General features: G+C 37.8%; 2 protein-coding genes across 5 annotated transcripts; one reads left to right on the top strand and one right to left on the bottom strand.

The window, feature by feature from the left end:
* Positions 1 to 1,067: 1,067 nt before the first annotated feature.
* tbc1d12b (TBC1 domain family, member 12b) lies at positions 1,068 to 16,112 on the bottom strand. Of its 4 annotated transcripts, none has more exons than XM_026277242.1 (15): positions 15,749 to 16,112; positions 13,072 to 13,843; positions 11,902 to 12,013; positions 10,881 to 10,937; positions 8,824 to 8,918; positions 8,224 to 8,306; positions 6,741 to 6,858; positions 6,431 to 6,537; positions 5,984 to 6,064; positions 4,454 to 4,539; positions 4,296 to 4,367; positions 3,852 to 3,980; positions 2,668 to 2,777; positions 2,258 to 2,516; positions 1,068 to 1,513 (listed from the first exon to the last, which is right to left on the bottom strand). In XM_026277242.1, the coding sequence occupies exons 1-15, from the start codon at positions 15,750 to 15,752 to the stop codon at positions 1,445 to 1,447; spliced, it is 2,154 nt and encodes a 717-aa protein (XP_026133027.1). In that variant the 5' UTR covers positions 15,753 to 16,112; the 3' UTR covers positions 1,068 to 1,444. The 4 variants fall into 4 exon arrangements, with proteins under 4 accessions (XP_026133027.1, XP_026133028.1, XP_026133030.1 ...); XM_026277243.1 differs by having other exon boundaries at positions 4,454 to 4,536; XM_026277245.1 differs by lacking the exon at positions 10,881 to 10,937.
* A 1,311-nt stretch (positions 16,113 to 17,423) lies between these two features.
* On the top strand, positions 17,424 to 19,760 carry drd6b (dopamine receptor D6b). Its single transcript, XM_026277670.1, has one exon. The coding sequence runs from the start codon at positions 17,505 to 17,507 to the stop codon at positions 18,813 to 18,815; it is 1,311 nt and encodes a 436-aa protein (XP_026133455.1). The 5' UTR covers positions 17,424 to 17,504; the 3' UTR covers positions 18,816 to 19,760.
* Positions 19,761 to 20,771: the final 1,011 nt, after the last annotated feature.

The raw sequence follows: 20,771 nt of genomic DNA, 5'->3' as shown, positions 1-20,771 counted from the left end.
CTGAATAACAAATTGCTGATGGATTGATTACTTCAAATTGTTAAAAATGACAACTATTATTATAATTTTTTTTCTCTATAGGTCTACTGTACATATATTGAATAAAGTACAAAAGTCACAATGAATTTAAAAAAGAAACAACAACTATAATAGAAGTTTCAGATTTATTTACACATTTGAATTTTGTGGTGTCAAACATGTCACCTTTTTACAATGCATCTCCAACTGAAGTATGAAAACTGTACAATAAAACCAGGAGTGTGTAGAAAACAAACCAAGAATTAATGACACAATTTACATTATTCATCGATATACAACTTTAACAAATAAAAAAAAATAAAAAATAATAATAATTCTGAGACCCAATATTTACACATACTGGGTTTAGATCCATGACAAACAATGCATTTGGTCGAATAAGTGAACAGAAATCAAACATTACACATTATTTATTCTTATTATTTAACTGGCGAATGTCAGTTCATTTTAAGTACGCAACTCTCTGAATGCATTCTTCACAAACTGTCTTACTAACAAGATCAAAAATTAGGCTAGAAGGGCTGCAAAATTATTCATCGCATTCAAGTTTGTTTACACACTCTGTACTGTGTAGTATATTTATTATGTATTTATAAATAAACACACATACATGTATATATTAAGGAAAAATATGTTAGATTTCTATCTAAAATATTTATATTTATATTATATAAATTATATAAACTTATATATATGTGTGTGCGTGTATTTATACATACATAATAAATACACACAGTACACACATATATAGTGTGTAAACAAACTTTTATGTTGAATGCAATTAATCACAATGGTTTTGCAGCCCTAGGCTACATATTAGTGTTTTAAAAGAAAAAATATTTAAGTAGCACAATAAGACTACGAAAAATGCAATTATTCTTCAGCAAGAAGCAGCAAAATGCTTTCAAATATCTCAACACACTATATGCATTATTCCTGAATTATTAACTGCATCTGACATATTCTATTGCACTTTATTAAGGTCTTGTTCTACAAAACAAAACCGCTTAAAAAAAGATAAAATCTCAGAACCTTCTTTTTTTTATTAAAATCTCAAGTGCATTAAACAGGCTCTGAATGAATATGCTTGAGGAAAGGAGTTATTGGTACGTATGTCAGCACACTTCAAATGCACCAGTTCTCTCCATGAGGAGGAATATTAAGAAAAAGCCTGATGCTGGTCTCCGGTACAGTACATGAATAAGCTGGTGGAAGACTTGCTCATAAAAGGCTTATATTTTTAACTCGGACAAATGTGTAACTTCAGTAATACTGGCACGGTTACAAGGAAATCAAGTTGAGCTTTTTCTTCTTTTTCTTCATTTAATTTCTTTGAGCCTGTTTTATACAATCCTCTCTTCTAACCGAGGTTAAAGTCAACTGGAAATATAAAAATGGTGAGCGTTCAAGAGTTTTTCACTGTAGGACTGCTGCTTTTTTCCATTTCTTTATCCTTTAGGAGGGCATTAAACACCTGATGAAGAGAAAGAGATGAGAAATTATTAACAGAAATGTTAAAGGAATAGTTCCTCAGTGGATCCTCTGCAGTGAATGGGTGCCGTCAGAATGAGATTCCAAACAGCTGATAAAAACATCACAATAATCCACACAATCCCAGTCTTGTGAAGTGAAATCAGGGGATGGACTTTTTCACTGGAGGAAGCTTTACTATGCATTATAGACTGGTATTTTGGCTATGGATTTAAGTTAAAACACATTACTAATGGATTTGTTTCTTACAACCACACAGTTTTTGGCTTCACGCTATGTTAACTGATGTTCTGGATTGGTGTGGATTACTGTGATTTTTTTTTCATCAGCTGTATGGACTCTCATTCTGACGGCACCCATTCACTAAAGAGTATCCACTGGTAAGCAAGGGATGCAATGCCAGATTTGTGTTCTCATCTACATCTTGGATGGCCTGAAGATGAACAGATTTACAACACATTTTCATTTCTGGGTGAACACCACACAAAATCACAATGTGTTTGTAGAAGAATAAAGTTCCCTGTGAGCTACGCTCAAAATAAAGGGCTAGTTTCCCGAAAATATGAAAATTCTGCCCTTTCCACAAAACAAATTCATTTGACTAGATATCTAATAATAGAAGTTATGCAAAAGAATCTATGAAGAGAATGAAATGCATCAGGGAGTGTATTTGCATTTAATTCCCTGCCTGCATTCCCCTCACAAACAAACTCCAGCGGTTGCTGACCTGTGTCCACTTCCTGTTGCCGCTGATCATCTGAGTGTTGGCGATGCAGCTGAAGAGGCGTTCGGGCGCCGTGTCCTCGGGGAGTCTGGTCAGGAACTGAGCGATGTGGATGAAGTCCATCTGCAGGAGCACGTCCTCATAGAGCCGCAGGATCCCGAGCCCCGTGCGAAACAGGAACTCCTCGCCGTCTCTGCAGAACACGTCCCACACCCGACACGCCACATCCAGCGGCAAAGACTTAGTGTACAGGGTGAAGATCCTGTGAACAGTACAGTAATGCATCCGGGTGTTTTGTTCAGTCTTCTGGCTTTGAATGGAACGCAGCTTCAGGATCTACACCTGAATGTCAGACTTCTGCTCATTTGATCATCTTTAAGATCTGTGAGAAGAGGTTTTCTTCATGTACTCACCAGTCTATGAGATACAGGTCAGGCGTGAGGCTGGAACTCTTGAAGTGATTAAAAAGTCTCGGGAGGTTTTCCTCGAAAAACACCTCGAAAGCTGCAAAGTATTTCAGCATCTGACAAGAGAGACACGGAGCTGAAACATCTTACTGATTCATGCAGAACAATGTGTCAAGATCCACTCAATCGATCCGCCCAGAAATACAAGACAATTCATATGAAGTGAAATAATAACTAATTTGATGATGACTTCAGAAAATATCAATACTTAAAATATCCATCATGTATTTTTTTCTTCTTCAAAAATGTATTTATATTTATGTGTGTAAATGTGTCTTCAATGCACTTAGCAAAATAGCAAAAGCAGCGAAATGTCAAAATGACATAAAAATATTCAAAAAGTGTCGATTAACTTTCAATCTGCAAAGAAGTGAAAAGATTGGAAATTAGAAAAGAATGTGTTCAGAAAATCATCGGAGAATTGAACAAACAGTCGTAACTCGGCTGAGAGGAAGATGGGAATTGTGTCTTTGTGGCAGTTTTCTGTGAAATTACATCAAATATATCTATCATATGTGACCCCGGAACAACAAAACCAGTCATAAGGGTCGATGTATCAAAATTGAGATGTATAAAACACCTGAAATCTAAATAATCTAAATGGTTTATTAGGAGGACAATATTTGACTGAGATACAACTATTGTATTCCTAATAAACCATTTAGAATATCATTTAGCCATTTAGAAAATCTGAAATCTGAGGGTGCAAAAAATCGAATGTAAAAAAAAAAAAAAATCTTCTTGGAACATGAATATCTTAATGATTTTTGGCATAAAAGAAAAATCGATCATTTTGACCCATGCAATGTTCTTTTGGCTATCGCTACAAATCCACCCCAGAGACGTAAGTTTGACATGCTAGAGCAAAACAGGGAATTGTTTTGGAATCAGATAAAAATGGTTATGAAAGCAGTAAGCAGCAATTTAGTAAGAAACAGATATTGGGTTCCATTCAAACAAATATGATGCAGGGGCCAGGCCAGTGTTATGTCTTGCCCCTCAGTTATATATCCTTAAAGCAAAAAAGATGCCGTTGCCAGAGCTCAACTTGTTTTGAACCTGAAACATTTCTTTAAAATGATGTAAATAATGGGAGCGTCTATAAACCGCTGCGTGTGGAGGGACAGTACCAGCTCATGGTCCACTCTGAAGAAAGCCATCTGACAGGGTTTGTTGAGGAGATTGGCGAAGGCGATGAAAGCATCAGCCTCCTCCAGGTTGAGAATCAACACAGCAGCTATGAAGGACATTCCCTGAACCTGCCGGCAAAATAAAGACATTTCAGAGCCGCTCTCATCATCGTCCACTGCCTGTGATGAGCACAGGCCCTTCCAATAAGATACAGGATTAAACTAGAAGAATCCTACACACCATTACGTCACAAATTTAGAAACAGCAATGCTTTATTTAACTCACATTTACAGTTTTCCTTTTTTACACGTCATGTCAAAGGTTCAGTAAGAATGTAATGCTTTTATTTAACAAGGATGCTTTAATTTGATAAAAAGTGACAGTGAAGATATTTATAATGCTACAAAGGATTTCTGTATATTGAGGAATAAGTGATCACTCACATATCCCACGTCAGGTCTGTAGCAGGTGTAAGCGCCCAGAACGCTGTGCAGGAGGTCATGGTACGGCCCACCCTAACACAAGAGAGCAACGGTAGTCACTAATAATACTTACAGTTATCCTGATACCCTAACAGTGACAGGAAGAGAGCAAACAGTACCTTCTGGAAGATGAAGAGCGGTGGAAATGTGCGTGAGATGTCCAGTTTGATCAGATCCAGACTGGACTCACGGTCGGCACTGTCTGCTGGAACAACCACAGCATTACTCGAAACTATCTCTATTGCTCCTATATCTACATCACAGTTGCCTGTGATCCTCTCCAGTGGATAAACAGGCACATCTGGTGTTTTTAGTCTCAGAGGATCTGCTCAAGTGTGCTGCTGGAGGCTAACATCCAGCGCTGTGATGAGGGCCAGATGTGTTTGTGTTCTGACTTTATGAAGAACCAGCTTTATTAACAGATTCATTGAGACAGTTCAAAGAACCTAGCGCTGAGGCTAATAAAACAGCGTTTTATAGAGTACACAGCTGGAAGGCATGGTAGAAAACAAAAACAAGAATTAGCATGTGATTAGTAAGACTGGGCTTGAAGCACTGGAAGGAAATAACCACCATTTCAATAAAACGACCGGAGAGAACACACACACACCATTACTACATTTCCCTACCGATGAACTTCTATGAGACCAAGACCAAAACTGAATGCAATTCAGCGAATTTACAATCACAGACATAGTGGATTGCCAAAAACAATTCAGTTTCAGACTCATTCACTAAGGAAACATACACATTGTGAATTAGCTCATCTGATTCACTGAACCTGAACAATAAACTTCAGTAGGGTTGAGTGTTAAAACCCATTCAAATTTACACTGTTTCGATAATAAACCTTTTTACCCGAATTGTGAATCAGCTCAACAGATTCAATCAACCAGGCAAGCGAACCAAGTGTGAAAGCACCCTTGAGAATTGGTTAAACTAATTCATTAAACCAATTTCTGTCAGTTTTCAATTACTGGCGTATAAGCAGTGTATTTTTTTTGTAAACATTCAAATCCAGGCAGATTCGCTAGTGAATCATTCAGACAAAACTATGAATCAGCTCAACTGATTCACTGAACCAATTCATATTCGGACTGAATTTTTTCTACTGATTCACTGAACCATTGCAGATTTTGTCAGTTTGTCATTACTGGAAAAAATGTGCAGATTGTTCAAAACAATTCAAATTAAGGCTGATTCACTAATGAATCATTCAGACCGAATTACGAATTGGCTTGACTGATTCATTAAACCAATCAATATTTTGTCAGTTTACAATAACGTTATAAGCATAGCAGGTACTAGAATGGCTAAAGGATCATTCTGACTGAATTGAGATTCGAACTGATTCATTAAACCAATTTCCGTCAGTTTCCAATTACGTGAAAACCATTCAAATTCAGACTGATTCGCTAGTGAATCATTCAGACCAAATTGTGAATCGGCTCAACTGATTCACTGAACCTATTCAGATTTTATCATTGCCATAACTAGATAAGCTTAGTGGCTTGTTAAAACCCATCCAAACTCAGACTGATTCGCTTCTGAAACATACAGACTGAACTTGAATTGGTTCATGAATCATTCAGATCGAGATGTGAATTAGTTCGAGTGATTGGCGTTTCTAAATGCTCAGGTGGACGTACCATCTGACTCCATCTCACTGCCTGTCTCTCTGAAGCTCTTCCAGCGCTCCTTGGCCCGCGAGAGAAAGATCTCGTACAAATCTGAGAGGAACATGAAGGAAAAAGGGTTACAATTCTCAGACAGCATATCTCAGCTTTAATCATAAAAATGTAAAAAGGCAGATGAAATATCTGGTCTGTATGTTCGATTTAGCTTAGATTTTCCCTTTTGAAGATCCTTAATGCAAAAATCGTTTTCTTTAGGGAGCGTCAGAAATAAACTCATCCAGATTTCATTACAAAGAAGGTTTCAGAATGGTTTCAGGCGGACCTGTACAGCGCAGTCTTGTGAATACTGCATAATGACACACTTCAGACAGAAAGTTAGCCCGAAAGGGTTAGTTAATCCTAGGCTTAACCGCATCTTCAAAGGTGAAACATGAAAGAGAGAGTAAAACAGTAAAAAACCTGAGGTTATGTTCATCTCATTCCCAATGGCCAGACTCCAGACTTTGCCCCTCACGTTGGGCGGAAGACCCTGCCACCACAGATCCCTCACACGCCGCGTGCCACGCCTGAAGAAACACACACCGCAGAGAACAGCGAACAGAGGCTAATAAAATGAGGGTTTTTGCCATAAATGCATAGGTATTAATATTTCTAGGAACTTCCTATTGGGAACAAGCACTATGCTGCCTACATAAGCAGCTATAGTTATAGCAATGTGTTTCTCATAATTATCACTGCAGGTTGTGATAATGAAGTGCGGCTGTCTCACATGCTCTCCCAGTTGGGAAGGATTTCGTTGTTCCAAACCACCATGGCATTAGCGATGATTTCCTCCTGTTTAAATCTTTCCTTCATCTGCTTTTTCTTCTTCTGCGCCTCCTTCAGCTCTGTGAACAACAGTCATATTAAATCACATTACAGTTAAGCAAGGCAGAGTGTGCTAAAAGTATTCCTGACTAAATTAAATCACACGTTTCCACTTTAATGACCACCTTGGTCTTGGCAAGGGAAAGATAACACTAGTGGGAGAACAGGTCTGGGTCACATTCATGCAAATCAAAGCTATTTTTAACTAAAAATAAAGACTATTTTGCATTATTTTTGACAATATTGCATATTTCCGCAAAATTACTGGTAATGGTTGCAGATGGTTTATTTATTTATGTTTTTTTTTTTTTTGAGGTTTTAATTCCTATTATTTTAAGTTATAATTTCCAACTGTATTGACTGTGTTTAGGTGATATTTTTTTTTTTTTTTTGAATCCTAAAACCACCATGATCGTAATGTATAAAACATAAAAATATGCTATTATTATTAACATGTTTAATGATATTTAGCAATATTTAATCCAACGTAACACATAAAAACTCGGTACACTGAAAATATATAAATAAATATACAGTATAAATGGCCAGATACTTTATTTTGCGTTCCTGTGGCTCAGTGGTAGAGCATTGTGTTAGCAGCGCAAAAGGTCATGGGTTCGATTCCCAGGGAACACAGATACTGGTAAAAAAAAATATATATATAAATACATATTTTATCCTGAATTTGGATAAAATGGTCTGCTAAATGCATAAATGTAAATGAAATTTTTCACTCAGAAATGTTACAAATATTTACAAAGAAATGGAAAGTAACATTAAATTATAATGCAGTTCAACAGTGAGTGCTCTCTCTCATGTCATATACCGTATTTTCCAGACTATAAGTCACACTTTTTTTCATAGTTTGGCTGGTCCTGCAACTTATAGTCAAGTGCGACTTATTTATCAAAATTAATTTGACATGAACCAAGAGAAAACATAACCGTCTCCAGCCACGAGAGGGCGCTCTATGCTGCTCAGTGCTCCTGTAGTCTACACTGAAGACATAGAGCGCCCTCTCGCGGCTGTAGACGGTAATGTTTTCTCTTGGTTCTAAATAAATGCGACTTATAGTCCAGTGTGACTTATATATGTTTTTTTCCTCATCATGACGTATTTTTGGACTGATGCGACTTATACTCAGGTGCAACTTAAAGTCCGAAAAATACGGTAATATCTCGTTTTGGTGCATAAATCTATTTAATTACTTAAAAATTTCAGCTATTCATACTTGTAATTCAGAATTTTTTGTGATATTATATTTTGCACACAGAGGAAAAACTCATACATTTGGCTCGAAGGCCTTCGTCAGTGTGTAAAATTAAATGAAGTATGACATTCTGAAGTGGAAAGACTGAGATAGTATCTGTGTTTAATAAATGTACCTCTTTTCTTGGCCTCTGCCACCATTTCATCATACTCCTGGCGGTGACGCTGCGCTTCCTCCTCTGACTTAGCAGGGAGGTTCCTGAGGAAGGAAGCCGATGATTTCAGTTCTTACAACAACCGTCAATTAAATGTCTCAGAAACACAGCCTAGAAACCTGTTAGCACTGACACGTTTGACGAAATTCACGGAGAAGTGTCTGGAAGTTTATCTCATGGTTTGGCTGACACGCTCACATTTCACTGCTCATTTATTCTTCATAAGGACTTGGGGACTGAAGAGACTTGCGTGGCGAAATACAACCCAGCCTGTGCTAAGTCTTATTTATAGGCCTTTGTTTAGGAAAGACGAGCCTCTCGAGGTTTGCATCGCAGGGCAATGTATCCTGAGCAACTTGCGCCACAAGTTCGGAGGGGGACAGTACATATACCTGTACTCTCCTGAAAGAACCGAATCTTACAAAACTAGATTGTTAGAAGTTTTGGCTTTCCAAAAACATTCTTTTATTGTCAACAGATATTTCACAAACTGTTGCTATAGTCCACTTGGAACAAACAGCTATTATTTTGTATCAGTGACCAGTTTTATGGGCTACTCACGCGGGACGGTCCTCTAATATGAGCGCTGTGGTGGACAATGGCTCGAATTCCAGGTTCTTCCGTTGGGCCGATTTAGACACCTTGGCCTCGTACTCCTGCGAGAAGAGCAACAGGTCAGGTTCAGATGAGGCTCGTGAGAGTTGAAGATGAGAATATGGAGGCCGGTGGCAGACGTGTGAAGATGGAGCGCAGGGGTCAGTGCGTGTGATGTTTACAGTCAAAGAGAGAAAGACTGGTCATGTGAAAGTTGGGTGCTTGTTCAAATGAGGAAGTGTGAGGACACCTTAACATTTCAAACCCTCGTGCTGCTTTAAGGAATTGTGTAAAAACCACATCTAACCGCAGAGGTGTTTTCCGGAGAACGGTTGGCCTGGCTGGTGCGCTTCCTCTTCTTCTTCCATCTACAGCACAAGCTGAAGACCAGTTCACATTACTGACTGAACAGCAGCACAAAGACTCTTCCTCATCTGTCTGAGAAGCTTCTACAGATGTCAATGGACAATATGTGAATGGGGAACTTTTTCAAAGAAATGTGGGTGAAGACAGGAAGCAGTCAGAGAGGAGAGAAGAGAGGATTGACTGGTGTTTATCATGCACAGTTGAGCTGCTTGATACTAGAAGAAGAACATTTGGGGTTCACACTAAAGAGCTGCAAATTATTTACATATCCAAAAACATTTTGGCTGGTCCACTTGATTTGTTGATTTGTCCCCATTAAAAAAAAATAAAAATAAAAAAAAAATAAAAAAATTATATATATATTATATATATATACATATATAAATTTTTATGTTTATTTTTTTGCAGCATATATGCTTAAATTAACATTTAATATCTAGTTTAATATTATATTTTTATATAAATATTAAATTATATAATAATTATTTATGTTGTATATAATAATAATTCATAACTTATTTTATGTTACATAATAATATAATATTAAATATTTTAATTATATACATTTTACCTACCCAAAATAATAATATTTTCAATACATGTTACATTTGCCTTACTATTTCTTCTTTAGAAAAAAATAATAATAAAAAAAATAATAATATATGTATAAATATATGTAAAAAGTATAAAGGTACATTTTTCTTTACAATTTTTTTCTTCACCTTTTCCTTTAAAAAAAGAACAGTTACCTAATTTATCTAGCAAACCCTGATGATATCATAATGAACTAACTATAAACAAATCTTTTAGAACATTTCTTAATGTATTTACATTTATAAACAATATATTCATTTAATGTCATAACTTTATATTCCATATAATGTTCATGTTGTCCACAATACATTATTTAACAGAACTTGGTATATGTAGAAATTAATCATTTGTATTAATTAATGCTGTAAATATATTGTTCATTGTTAGCTCGTGTTAGCTGTTGCAATAACTTTCACCCAAAATGTTAAAACTCCATTTAACTTTCTTCTATAAAAGCAAAAAAAAGATTTTTAAGGAATATTCACAAAGCTATTTTCCATACAATAACCCATTTTTAAAAGTACTGCAATATTTTCCTCTGATACTGTACTGATATTCTCAAATATAAGAAAAAAATCTATATTTGTTTTAAATGTGATTAATTTCACAAAAAAGGAAACCATGTATCGCCTAAAAAAGTTGAGGTTCAAAATTGAACAGCTACATGAAATATTTTCAGTAAATAACTACTTAAATTTCAGTCAAAACTATCAGACAACTTTACAAGAATAGAGCACACAAGTCATACGACTATGATGAGGTTGATAGTCCTGGTCACGTGTGATTTAACCATGGAAAAGAGCAGCGTGAACATTCTTCAAAATATCTTATTTTGCATTCCACGGGAAGACAAGTCATACAGGTTTAATATGACATACGCATGAGTAAATGACTTTATTTTTGGGTGAACTATCCTTTCAACGCAGCAAATGTTACAGCACAAGTCAAGCAAGCACGTCACGTGACGCGAAAGTGGCTGAAATGACTGATGGGAAGTGAAGGCGTACGGCTCCGTGCACAAAACAGACATGAAGGAGAGCTCATTTAGAAACCAAACGTCATACCCCTGAACTTAAGAGATTGGGTGTAGATACAGATGTGAGATTGCCCGGGTTACCTTCCTGAAGAGAGAGCAAAAAAGAGAGAAATACAGTACATACAGCAGAAATAATGGCCTGGCCTTCAAAACTGTGCTGACTGAGGAGGAGCTTATGCCGACATGATTTAGTGGAGCGATAAGTCGTGACAGCAAGATCTGCTGTTTACCGAATGGCCTTTATTCTGCCTGGATCCGGTTTTTCTTCTTATTTGTGTGTAGTTTAAATCAATAAACAGAAGGAACTGAGCAGTTTGGCTGTTAGTAATCTAAGAGAGCCGTGTGTGTGTGTGTGTGTGCGGGGCAGAGATAGCGTGAGGCCGTGCATTAAATAAAAACATGAAACATGTGCACGTTCACCTAAAAACACATGCTGACCTCTAAATGACCTTCTTGGTCTTTCTTCTAAACACACAGATGCACTAATATCCTGGGTGTAAATGAAGCCGGCTGTACTCCACACACTGCAGCCGAGCTTGATTCAGCACACTGTCTCTCAGAGATACTGTAGGGTACAGGAGCTTGCCTAAACCACACAAGTGAAACTTACAAAAAGATCTGGTGAGATAAACTCAATTGTTTCTGGTTAGACAGCACCAAAAGCAGAACTGTTTAAAACCGACCTATCTGTTCTCACAGTTTTGATCAACTCAGCTCTGTCTAGTGTTTTCGGTTTATTATTTAGTTCACCACTGTTTATGCTTATAATAGGTGCATAATAGCTACTTCATTACCATAACACTTCTGTTTCATAAGATACTGTAGGTCTTGATTTATCGATTTGATTGGATCTTTAAAACTTACTGGTGTGAAAGCATTGATGTTTTTCTTTCTGTAGAATAATGTTCACTGATAAATTGTGCACAATAAGACTACAGGAAATTATTAAGAGGATTTTTTTGTTCACTTAGCAAAAAATAAACAGCTAGTTAAAATATTGATAAAGCAGTTCTATGAAGACTCTGGATCTGAATCAGGTGTGAACTGACCTGCTGAATGGTTTTGGAGTCTTTGGGAGGACCCTCTCTCAGTGGGACCTTTCCAAACAGTTTCCATCCTGGTGCACTCTGGGCCTCCCTCTGCTTTCTGGAGAACAGACTTCTGCCAAAGACATCATCACAGAGCATCTGTCAAACTGCACTGACACTGTGTGCTGATTTTGTCTTAACAGCGTGAAGATAACCCTGATTGTGAACGTCACAGACTTGAGAAGCACGCTACTACAGCCTGTGAATGGAGATAAAGCACAGGCTAATTCTGCAAACCGTGAAGCATGAAATGTGAAAGAATGTTCCTCTTTTGCAGAAACAGCTGTTGAGATCTGATCTGATCTGCAACTGAGCTGAGCTGTAACGCGCGTCTTAAAATATGAGGAAATTCATAGCTCAAGCTTCCAGTCAGCTCAGTAGCCGGAAGGAGACAGAATCTTGGTCAAAACCTGTTCACTTTCCAATTGTTATGTGATGTCTTTTGAGAAGTTTATTCTTTTTACCATAATACATTGATATTATAAAAATACAGACCAGCTAAAAATTACAAAATTTATTATTAGTGTATGAAAATGTATTTTTCATGCAGTGAAATTGGATGTTGATTTATAAGATCTATGAGATTAAAAAAAGGCTAGAAATTCTATGGTACTTTAATATTCCTTTTTAAGCTGAAATATAAATAACCATCCACTTTTGAAGAAGGACGGTTTATTAAATTCTCCTTATGCATTTCATGGAAACATAAAAAAATAAAATGTGTGTGTGTGGGGGGGGGGGGGGGGGGGGGGGTAAAATGTGCCTTTAAATGAACAATAAAAACCATTTAAGAAATAAATTAATACAAAAAACTATTCTACATAAGGTTTAAACCTAATATATGACACATGAGATAATGAATATGAAAAGTTGAGGTTAGCTGAGGTTGTAAAACGAAACAAATGTCTTTAAAAAACACTATTTACCACACACACACACATATAACAAAACATAAGTACACGAGTGTGCATCTTTTAAACTCTCTATTTCTTAATCATGAACACTCTTGTTTGTCTTTAAGTCCATTTTGATCATCTAATTAACTTTCTCAATATAATACGTACAGTACCTGGGAATTCTGGTTCTCGTATTTAGCTAAAGCAGTATTTTTCATATGTAGCATAACAATACCTGCTGAAGATCTCCGAGATGCCCTGTTTCCTCTGGCTGAGAGTCAGATCTGCGACAGCGACACTCAACGCTCCGGGGATGTTGTCCGGGGCGCTCTGACGTCGACTGATCTCATAAGTGTTCCTGGGTTTCAGACTCCCGTCCTCGGGTCTATCTGATGAGGAGAAGGTCTCGTCCGGACTGAGAGGAGCAGAGTCAGTGTTGAGGAAAGTGCTGGAGGCAAACGTCCTCAGAGAGAGACCTTCAGAACAACTTCTGGTCTCGTTAAACGCTGAGTTTTGGGCATGTGAACAGTCTTCCGAGCGAGTAGTCCTGTCTTCAGCTGCACCAGAAGCAACGGCATCCAAAGCACCACCTCTGGAGTCTGCCAACAGTTCTCCGTTTGCAATCACACAGTCATCTTCTGAATTCAAGCAGCTTCCTGCAGGATGAGATGACTTAGGACGGTCCCGCTCGGTCACTGCATGTCCATTTGGGAGCTGAGCGGCACATGGCTGGTCACTGATCTGATCCTGTACTTTATCACATGACTCTGGTGCCTCGTGGTCCTGGCCTTTCTCTCCCGGAGTCGTTCCAGTATGGGAGAACATGCCGTGCATTATGTTCTCCTGGCGGTCTATAACATCTGCGATGCGTGGAGGTGGTCTGCCTTGCTCAGCACCCCTGCCTCCAGAGGAAGACGACTCCACCATCAGCTTCACAGGTGAAGCTACAGAATGCCCACGATGCTCGGAGATGTCTCTGCTCTTTTGGACCCCCCTGGGTGGATAACCTAAAATAAACCGATTTGAAAATATATGCAGTGAAATATTTTGCATGTTTCAAATCCTGCTAAGCAGTCTACCAAGAAGACTGCACTTTAGAGCATGACAGACATGTTTGAAACATTTGATTCAATGTTTTGGGTCGTCGTTTGTCATTTTTGATTCAGTATTTTATGCATTAAAGATCATTTCTTTCAGATTTGTTGAACTGATCATAATCACATTTAGAAGGTTTGTGTTTTGGGGCATGACAGAACACTCCATCCAAGCACTGATTCAGTATTTTTAAGCATCGTTGGAATCGTTCAGTTCAGAGTTTCTGAACATCAGAATGTTTGAAATACATTTTATTCAGTATTTGGGTTTGTAACACTCAAATTGAACATCTGATTCAGCATCTTAAATGAGCATCAGAATAATGTTTGATTCAGTAATTTGTTGAATTATTTATTCCATTTGGAATGTTAAATTGGAACATGCAATTTATTATGATTTGAACATTATTACAGATTTTGAAATGTCAACATCACAATCACATTTACAATGTTCAGTATTTTGGAAAAAATGTGGGGATTCGGGACATAATCGCATCTGAATCGTTTGATTCGAATATTCGATCCAGCTTATCAGACACTCAGAATTAAGTTCCATCTTGAACATCTGATTCACCTGTTTGGAACAACATGCTACAGAAAGTTTGATTTTCTGTATATTAAAGCATGACAGAGCATTCAGTAGAAACATGCGATTCAGTCCTTTTTTTCCATTGTTGTACTCAGTTAGAGTTAGAATTTATAATCGTTTAGAATATTCTGTTTAATATTTTGAGCATCATAATCATAATCTTGCTCGAGATATTTGATTCTAACTTTGGATTCAGCAGCTAAGCAGCGCATCAGAATCAATATAATTCAACATTTTGTTGCATATATTCCATTTGTAATATTAAATCGGTAAATCAAATTCAGATTTCATTGAACACCATAACAGGATTTTTTTCTTAATTCAAACATTTAATTCAGCTTTGTTGAACATGATTTATAATCACGTTTAGAATGCTGTATTTAGTAACAATAGAACATTACATCCACACATTAGATTCAGTAGATCTTTGAATTAGATTAGGTGATCTTTGAACTTGAATATTCATTAAGGCTTTATTTATTTATTTTTTTTTTTTAAACTTTTGGAATATTTTATTTAGTATTTTTGGCTTCATACCCACGTTTAGAACATTTGGTTCAAACATCTGATTCATAATCAGGTTTGTAGCATTTATTCTTCTAGAGAATATTCTTATTATTCCATAAATAATATCTGTGCAGAGAAAAGTTGTGTTTGTATATTAGTGACAACCCTGAGAACATCCACTTATGGAAATTAGACAGTTTGTTATATTTGAAATATTATAATTAAAGAGTAAAAGAAAACTCTTTTTTTTTGACAGAAATATAATATTCCTCTATCTGCTGATGAATATGCGATTGTTTTCAATGCAATTCCCTCTGGTGTGTCTCATTTTCATGGCCGTGTATGTATACACTGACTTTAACTGACACAATAATTGGAAGTGCATGCTTTTCTGAGAGAAATCTACCTTACTGGAATAATATTGTGGAGAATGTTCCACGGAAGAAAGTATGGTCCTTGCCTCATAAGCATCTCTTTACATTAGATTCAGCTCAGAGAAGATGAGCATCATCGTCATCAAGTTTAGAACGCTTGATTCAGCATTTTGTGGCATGACAGGCGAGTTCTGATACATTTTGAATCAGAACGTTCTGAAAGCATGTAAGAAGCCCATAAACGATGTCTACGTACACCACTGAATAAACACACATCCAATCCTGCATTACTGTCAAAAAGCGAATAATATAAGAGCATGTGACTGGACAGTAGCCTACAGTACATACCCATCGGCCGCAGCCCGATTCCTGATAGAAGACCAAATGACCTCTACTGTAGTCTTCTTTTAAACCATCCAGCGAGGAGTGTGTCTATCTCAAGTTTGCTCTCATTTAAAGGAAGTATATCTGCACAGGTTCATCCTCAGGTTCATCTTCTCCATCTCTTTCAGAATCCGAAGCGCTGCTGTAACATCAGTTCAGTGTTGTACTCCGCTCTTCTTTCACCATGACGCCTATTCACACCGTCCTCAACCATATTAACACATGTCCGCGAAAACATCAAAGCTTTCCCGTCTCAGACCGGTAGATGACCGAATCCTGACCGTGATCCGAAGCCATCTTGAAATTCCAGTGACGTCATTCGACGCGTTCCTGACAGGCGGGTGCACGCGCCGTCTGCTGGATGTATTCAACAGCACACAATCAGAAGACGCAGGATACACAGAGAAATATTGCACTGTACATGCACAGCAGACACGCACGGATGAAGTGATTGCTCAGCTACATAATAATTGTGCTTCAAAACTTAATTTTACACAACAGGCTGAAACTAGTAATTTTCCAGTCTCCAAAAATAATAAATAAATACATACAGTTTTTCTCAGTCGTTTTGGTATATTCTCAAATCATTTTTAATATTGGCAAAAAACTATGTGCATTTCTCAAAACAATTTGTTCAAACAGCACCAGACAACGCATCACCTGCAAAAGCCTGTAACTTCCTCAAAATCTTTTGTTCATCTCTCAAAAGCAAGTATGTATGTCAATGAACATATCAGTGCCATCAAAAGTTCTTGTGTCACTGTTCACAGAAAAAAATTATGTTGTCAATATAACATTGCACTTTGTTAGTATTACCTGATGTAAACTTTGTCAACATTTTGGATGACAGTTAATGTATTGAACAGTATGCCATATGCTTATATGCAAAAGTACAAATGTACACATTACTGTATGTGAGATATTGATTGAAAGAGGCTGGATAGAATTCCCAGTTACACTTTTACTAGTGCTCTCACCAAGACCAAAAAAAACTTACAATGTCATTGTGATATAGAATGATATACTTCTTGTGCTGAAGATTCATGAGATATTTCAGAGAAATGTTTTATCATTGGTTGATCTACATTCTCCTCATTTAGTAAAGATTCACTTAGACAATTCATGAAAAATCTATAAAAAGTCTAATCATAATGTTTAAATTACAATGTGCTTGACAGTTTATGACAACTAGATTAACCATTTCGCATTTAATGACTTATACGATGAACTAAAGACTAGATGTTTTGAGGGATAAGACTATTGCACAGAAAACTATATATACAATTAGATAGATAGATAGATAGATAGATAGATAGATAGATAGATAGATAGATAGATAGATAGATAGATAGATAGATAGATAGATAGATAGATAGATAGATAGATAGATAGATAGATAGATAGATAGATAGTGAGGTGGAGCTGTTTTATATTTTTTCTGTTTTCTGTAACTCAGTGAAACAAGTCGAACTCTAGTGAACTGATCTCTTCTCTCTCTCTCTCTCTCTCTCTCTCTCTCTCTCTCTCTCTCTCTCTCTCTCTCTCTCTCTCTCTCTCAGTGTTTCTAGAGGAGAGATTGCTGCCCCATTCCCTCTATTCAGCCGGAGCGCGATGACACTTTGTAAGAAGAGACCTTTCGGAAAAGAGCATCCCAGTGGAACTGGTGACTTGAGGAGCCAATTTAATATGACCTGTCTGGTGTGGGTCCAGAGGAAGCCCTATGGAGAGCGATGGTGCTGAAGGGGACAGCTCCGGTGTGGGTGTCCGCGCGCTGACGGGCTGCGCTCTCTGCGCGCTCATCCTCTCCACGCTGCTGGGGAACACGCTCGTGTGCGCCGCCGTCATCAAATTCAGACACCTCCGATCCAAAGTCACCCATTTCTTCGTCATATCCCTCGCGGTTTCCGATCTCTTCGTGGCTGTTCTGGTCATGCCGTGGAAAGCAGTCTCTGAGGTGGCCGGCTGCTGGCTCTTCGGGAGCTTTTGTGACACTTGGATAGCTTTTGATATCATGTGCTCAACGGCTTCTATTCTCAACTTGTGCATCATCAGTTTGGACAGATACTGGGCCATCTCAAGCCCATTTCGTTACGAGCGCAAAATGACCCAGAGGATGGCGTTTATAATGATCGGGATGGCGTGGACACTTTCCGTCCTGATCTCTTTCATTCCGGTCAGACTGAACTGGCACAGGGCTGAGGATCACAGCGCGCCCTTGAACCTCACCCTGAGCTCTGAGGACTGCACGGCGACTTTAAACAGGACTTATGCTATTGCATCTTCACTAATAAGCTTTTACATCCCTGTTATAATCATGATAGGAACATATACGCGGATCTACCGGATCGCGCAAACGCAGATCCGGAGGATCTCCACTTTGGAGAGGGCGGCTGGGCACATGCACGAAACCTGCGCGAGCGAGCAGTCGCTGAAAACCACGTTTAAGAAAGAAACCAAGGTGTTAAAAACGCTTTCCATCATCATGGGGGTGTTCGTGTTCTGCTGGCTGCCCTTTTTCGTCCTCAACTGCATCGTGCCGTTCTGTGACCTGGACACTCTTGGAGACTCTCTGTGCGTGAGCAGCACCACTTTTAACATCTTCGTTTGGTTCGGATGGGCCAATTCATCGCTCAACCCGGTCATCTACGCGTTCAACGCGGATTTCCGCAAAGCCTTCACCACTATTCTGGGTTGCAACCGGCTCTGCGCGTCTTCTGCGGTGGAGACGGTGAACTTCACCAACGAGCTGGTGTCCTACCATCACGACACCACTCTGCTCCATAAGGACGCGCAGGGCGTTTCCAAACCGCAGTGCCTGGTTCTGGTCCCCGGTCATCACGAGGAACACGTGGACTTACCTTTCGACAAGGTCTCGGTCGTGTCGCATTCGTCTCGTATCCAGCGGAGCGCGCTGCTGCCGGCCCTAGAGCAGCAGGAGAGAGAGATGGAGATTTCCCTGGACATGATGCCCTTCACCCCCGCAACACTGAGCGACTGCTGTGGGATTCCAGGTCAAATTGAGGAGTGTTGACCTCATTTCATTCAATACGAACCTATTAATACCATCAGAATTAATAGGCATGCATGACCTCATTTTATTTTCGTATACCATTCCAAAAATACCTAGGCCCAAATGTAAAATGGATGTATTTGAATGGCATGTAAAATTTGTATTACATTACAATTAAATAAGCATAAATCTGTTCATTTAAAACAGCTTAATTTAGTTTAAAAGACATTTAAAAAGTATAAGCAAAGCAAAATTTGTTAATTAGTCAAATGAGACCGAAATAAATTAAAAAACGTACAGATTTTTACAATTGCCATTTCTCAAACTCCTCACAATAATCTCCTTACCAGCTCTCAGCTTGGCATCAATAAATGTATCATCCAAAATGCACTTAAACTACAAAAATCATCTCATGCACATCTCAAATCAAGTCATTAACTCTAAAGCTTGTAAAACAACAGAAAGTTTTTTTCACTCATAAAACAATGACCTAAAAAACTAACAACAGGTAGCATTATACAACACATTTACTTAAAACAGGTTTGTTTCTGGGTCAGTTTGTTCAAGTTATATGCTAAAATGTGTGCAAAATAAAATTGTTAGCTGCTGGAATATGAAGACGCTCTCCAGTGAACTTCACCATAGAATCCAATGAACAGATGCAAAATATGCAATGCAAAGCTTTGAAGAAAAGAAAAAAACTTCTCTTTTCTGGTAACTATTTTCCTGCATGCAGTTGTAAAAATGTGTGCATGTATTTTTTTTTTGTGACTTATTTACTCAAAACATGACATCTCCCCGAATAAATGTCAGAGGCTATGCAAATAAAGGTCAGGTCAGTGGATGGTGTGTGTTGTACAGTACATGGAAGATTTGAACACTGAAGAAAGGAACAAATGTTTACAGCAGTCAGTGGAAATGAATGCAGCAAACTGAGCATTGAGAGAATATGCTTAAAATTCATTCCCACGCTGTACAGAAGGCTTCTTGTTAAAAAAAAAAAAATCTCTTCTTCCTCTCAAAGGTCAAGAAGAACTGGAGCTGTATGCAAAGTGCAAAACACACAGCTGTCACACACAAAAAAGTGCATCTGAAGATCATTTCCAAGACATATTAAAAGAAAAGAAAAATAAATAAATAAATAAATAAAGCTAAAACAAAAAAAGTGTTCTCCTCACTGTAAAATTGAACAACAACATTACATATAATGTACAATATTTGTTTTATTGCTTTTTATTTAACATTTAGACTATGTATTCTTTTTATGTTGTAATGTTAAATATGACCTGGACATGTTTTAATGCTCTTCACCCACACAGTTCAATCTGATGCTGAACTCTTGAGTAACACTGGACTCTAAAACACATTTGAAGCACACTGGGATATATTTCGATTGTGATTTTGTTCAGGGCAAGATTATGTTCTACCCGTTCTGTCTTTTTTATTTTTCTCCAAACACACTGCATTTATTCTCGTGCAAATGAACCTCAGGTGTTGCTACCTGAATTCTCATCATTGTTAGATTCTAGTCTATAATTGGAGTTTATGTCAAAACTTTCTCTCAGACTTGGAGCAGCTGGGAATGTCACAGTATGACTTCATCACATCATCCTGTGATGAATTCCTGTGTAGAATATCTATTGTTTTCTACAGACATTCATCGTACAGCTGCGATGCATTGGTTTTGTGCATTTGAGCAAGTTGTTGAAGATAATACTAATGCATGAATTTGAATAGTGCTGAATCTTAAAGGAACAGTACACAAATTAAAAATGTACTCATACGGCCATCTGAGAAACTGAAATTGGAAAAATGTAGCATTTCATCACTTGCTCACCAATGGATCCTCTACAGTGAATGGGTGCCGTCAGAATTAGAATCCGAACACCTGATAAAAACATCACTATAATCTACATGTAATCCACACGACTCCAGTCCATCAATTATTATCATGTGAAGAGAAAGATATGTGTTTGT

The sequence above is a fragment of the Carassius auratus genome, chromosome 12 (assembly GCF_003368295.1).
Source record: "Carassius auratus strain Wakin chromosome 12, ASM336829v1, whole genome shotgun sequence".
Lineage (NCBI taxonomy): Eukaryota > Metazoa > Chordata > Actinopteri > Cypriniformes > Cyprinidae > Carassius > Carassius auratus.
Note: the sequence above shows the minus strand (reverse complement) of the source record. Positions and strands in the feature narration are given on the sequence as shown.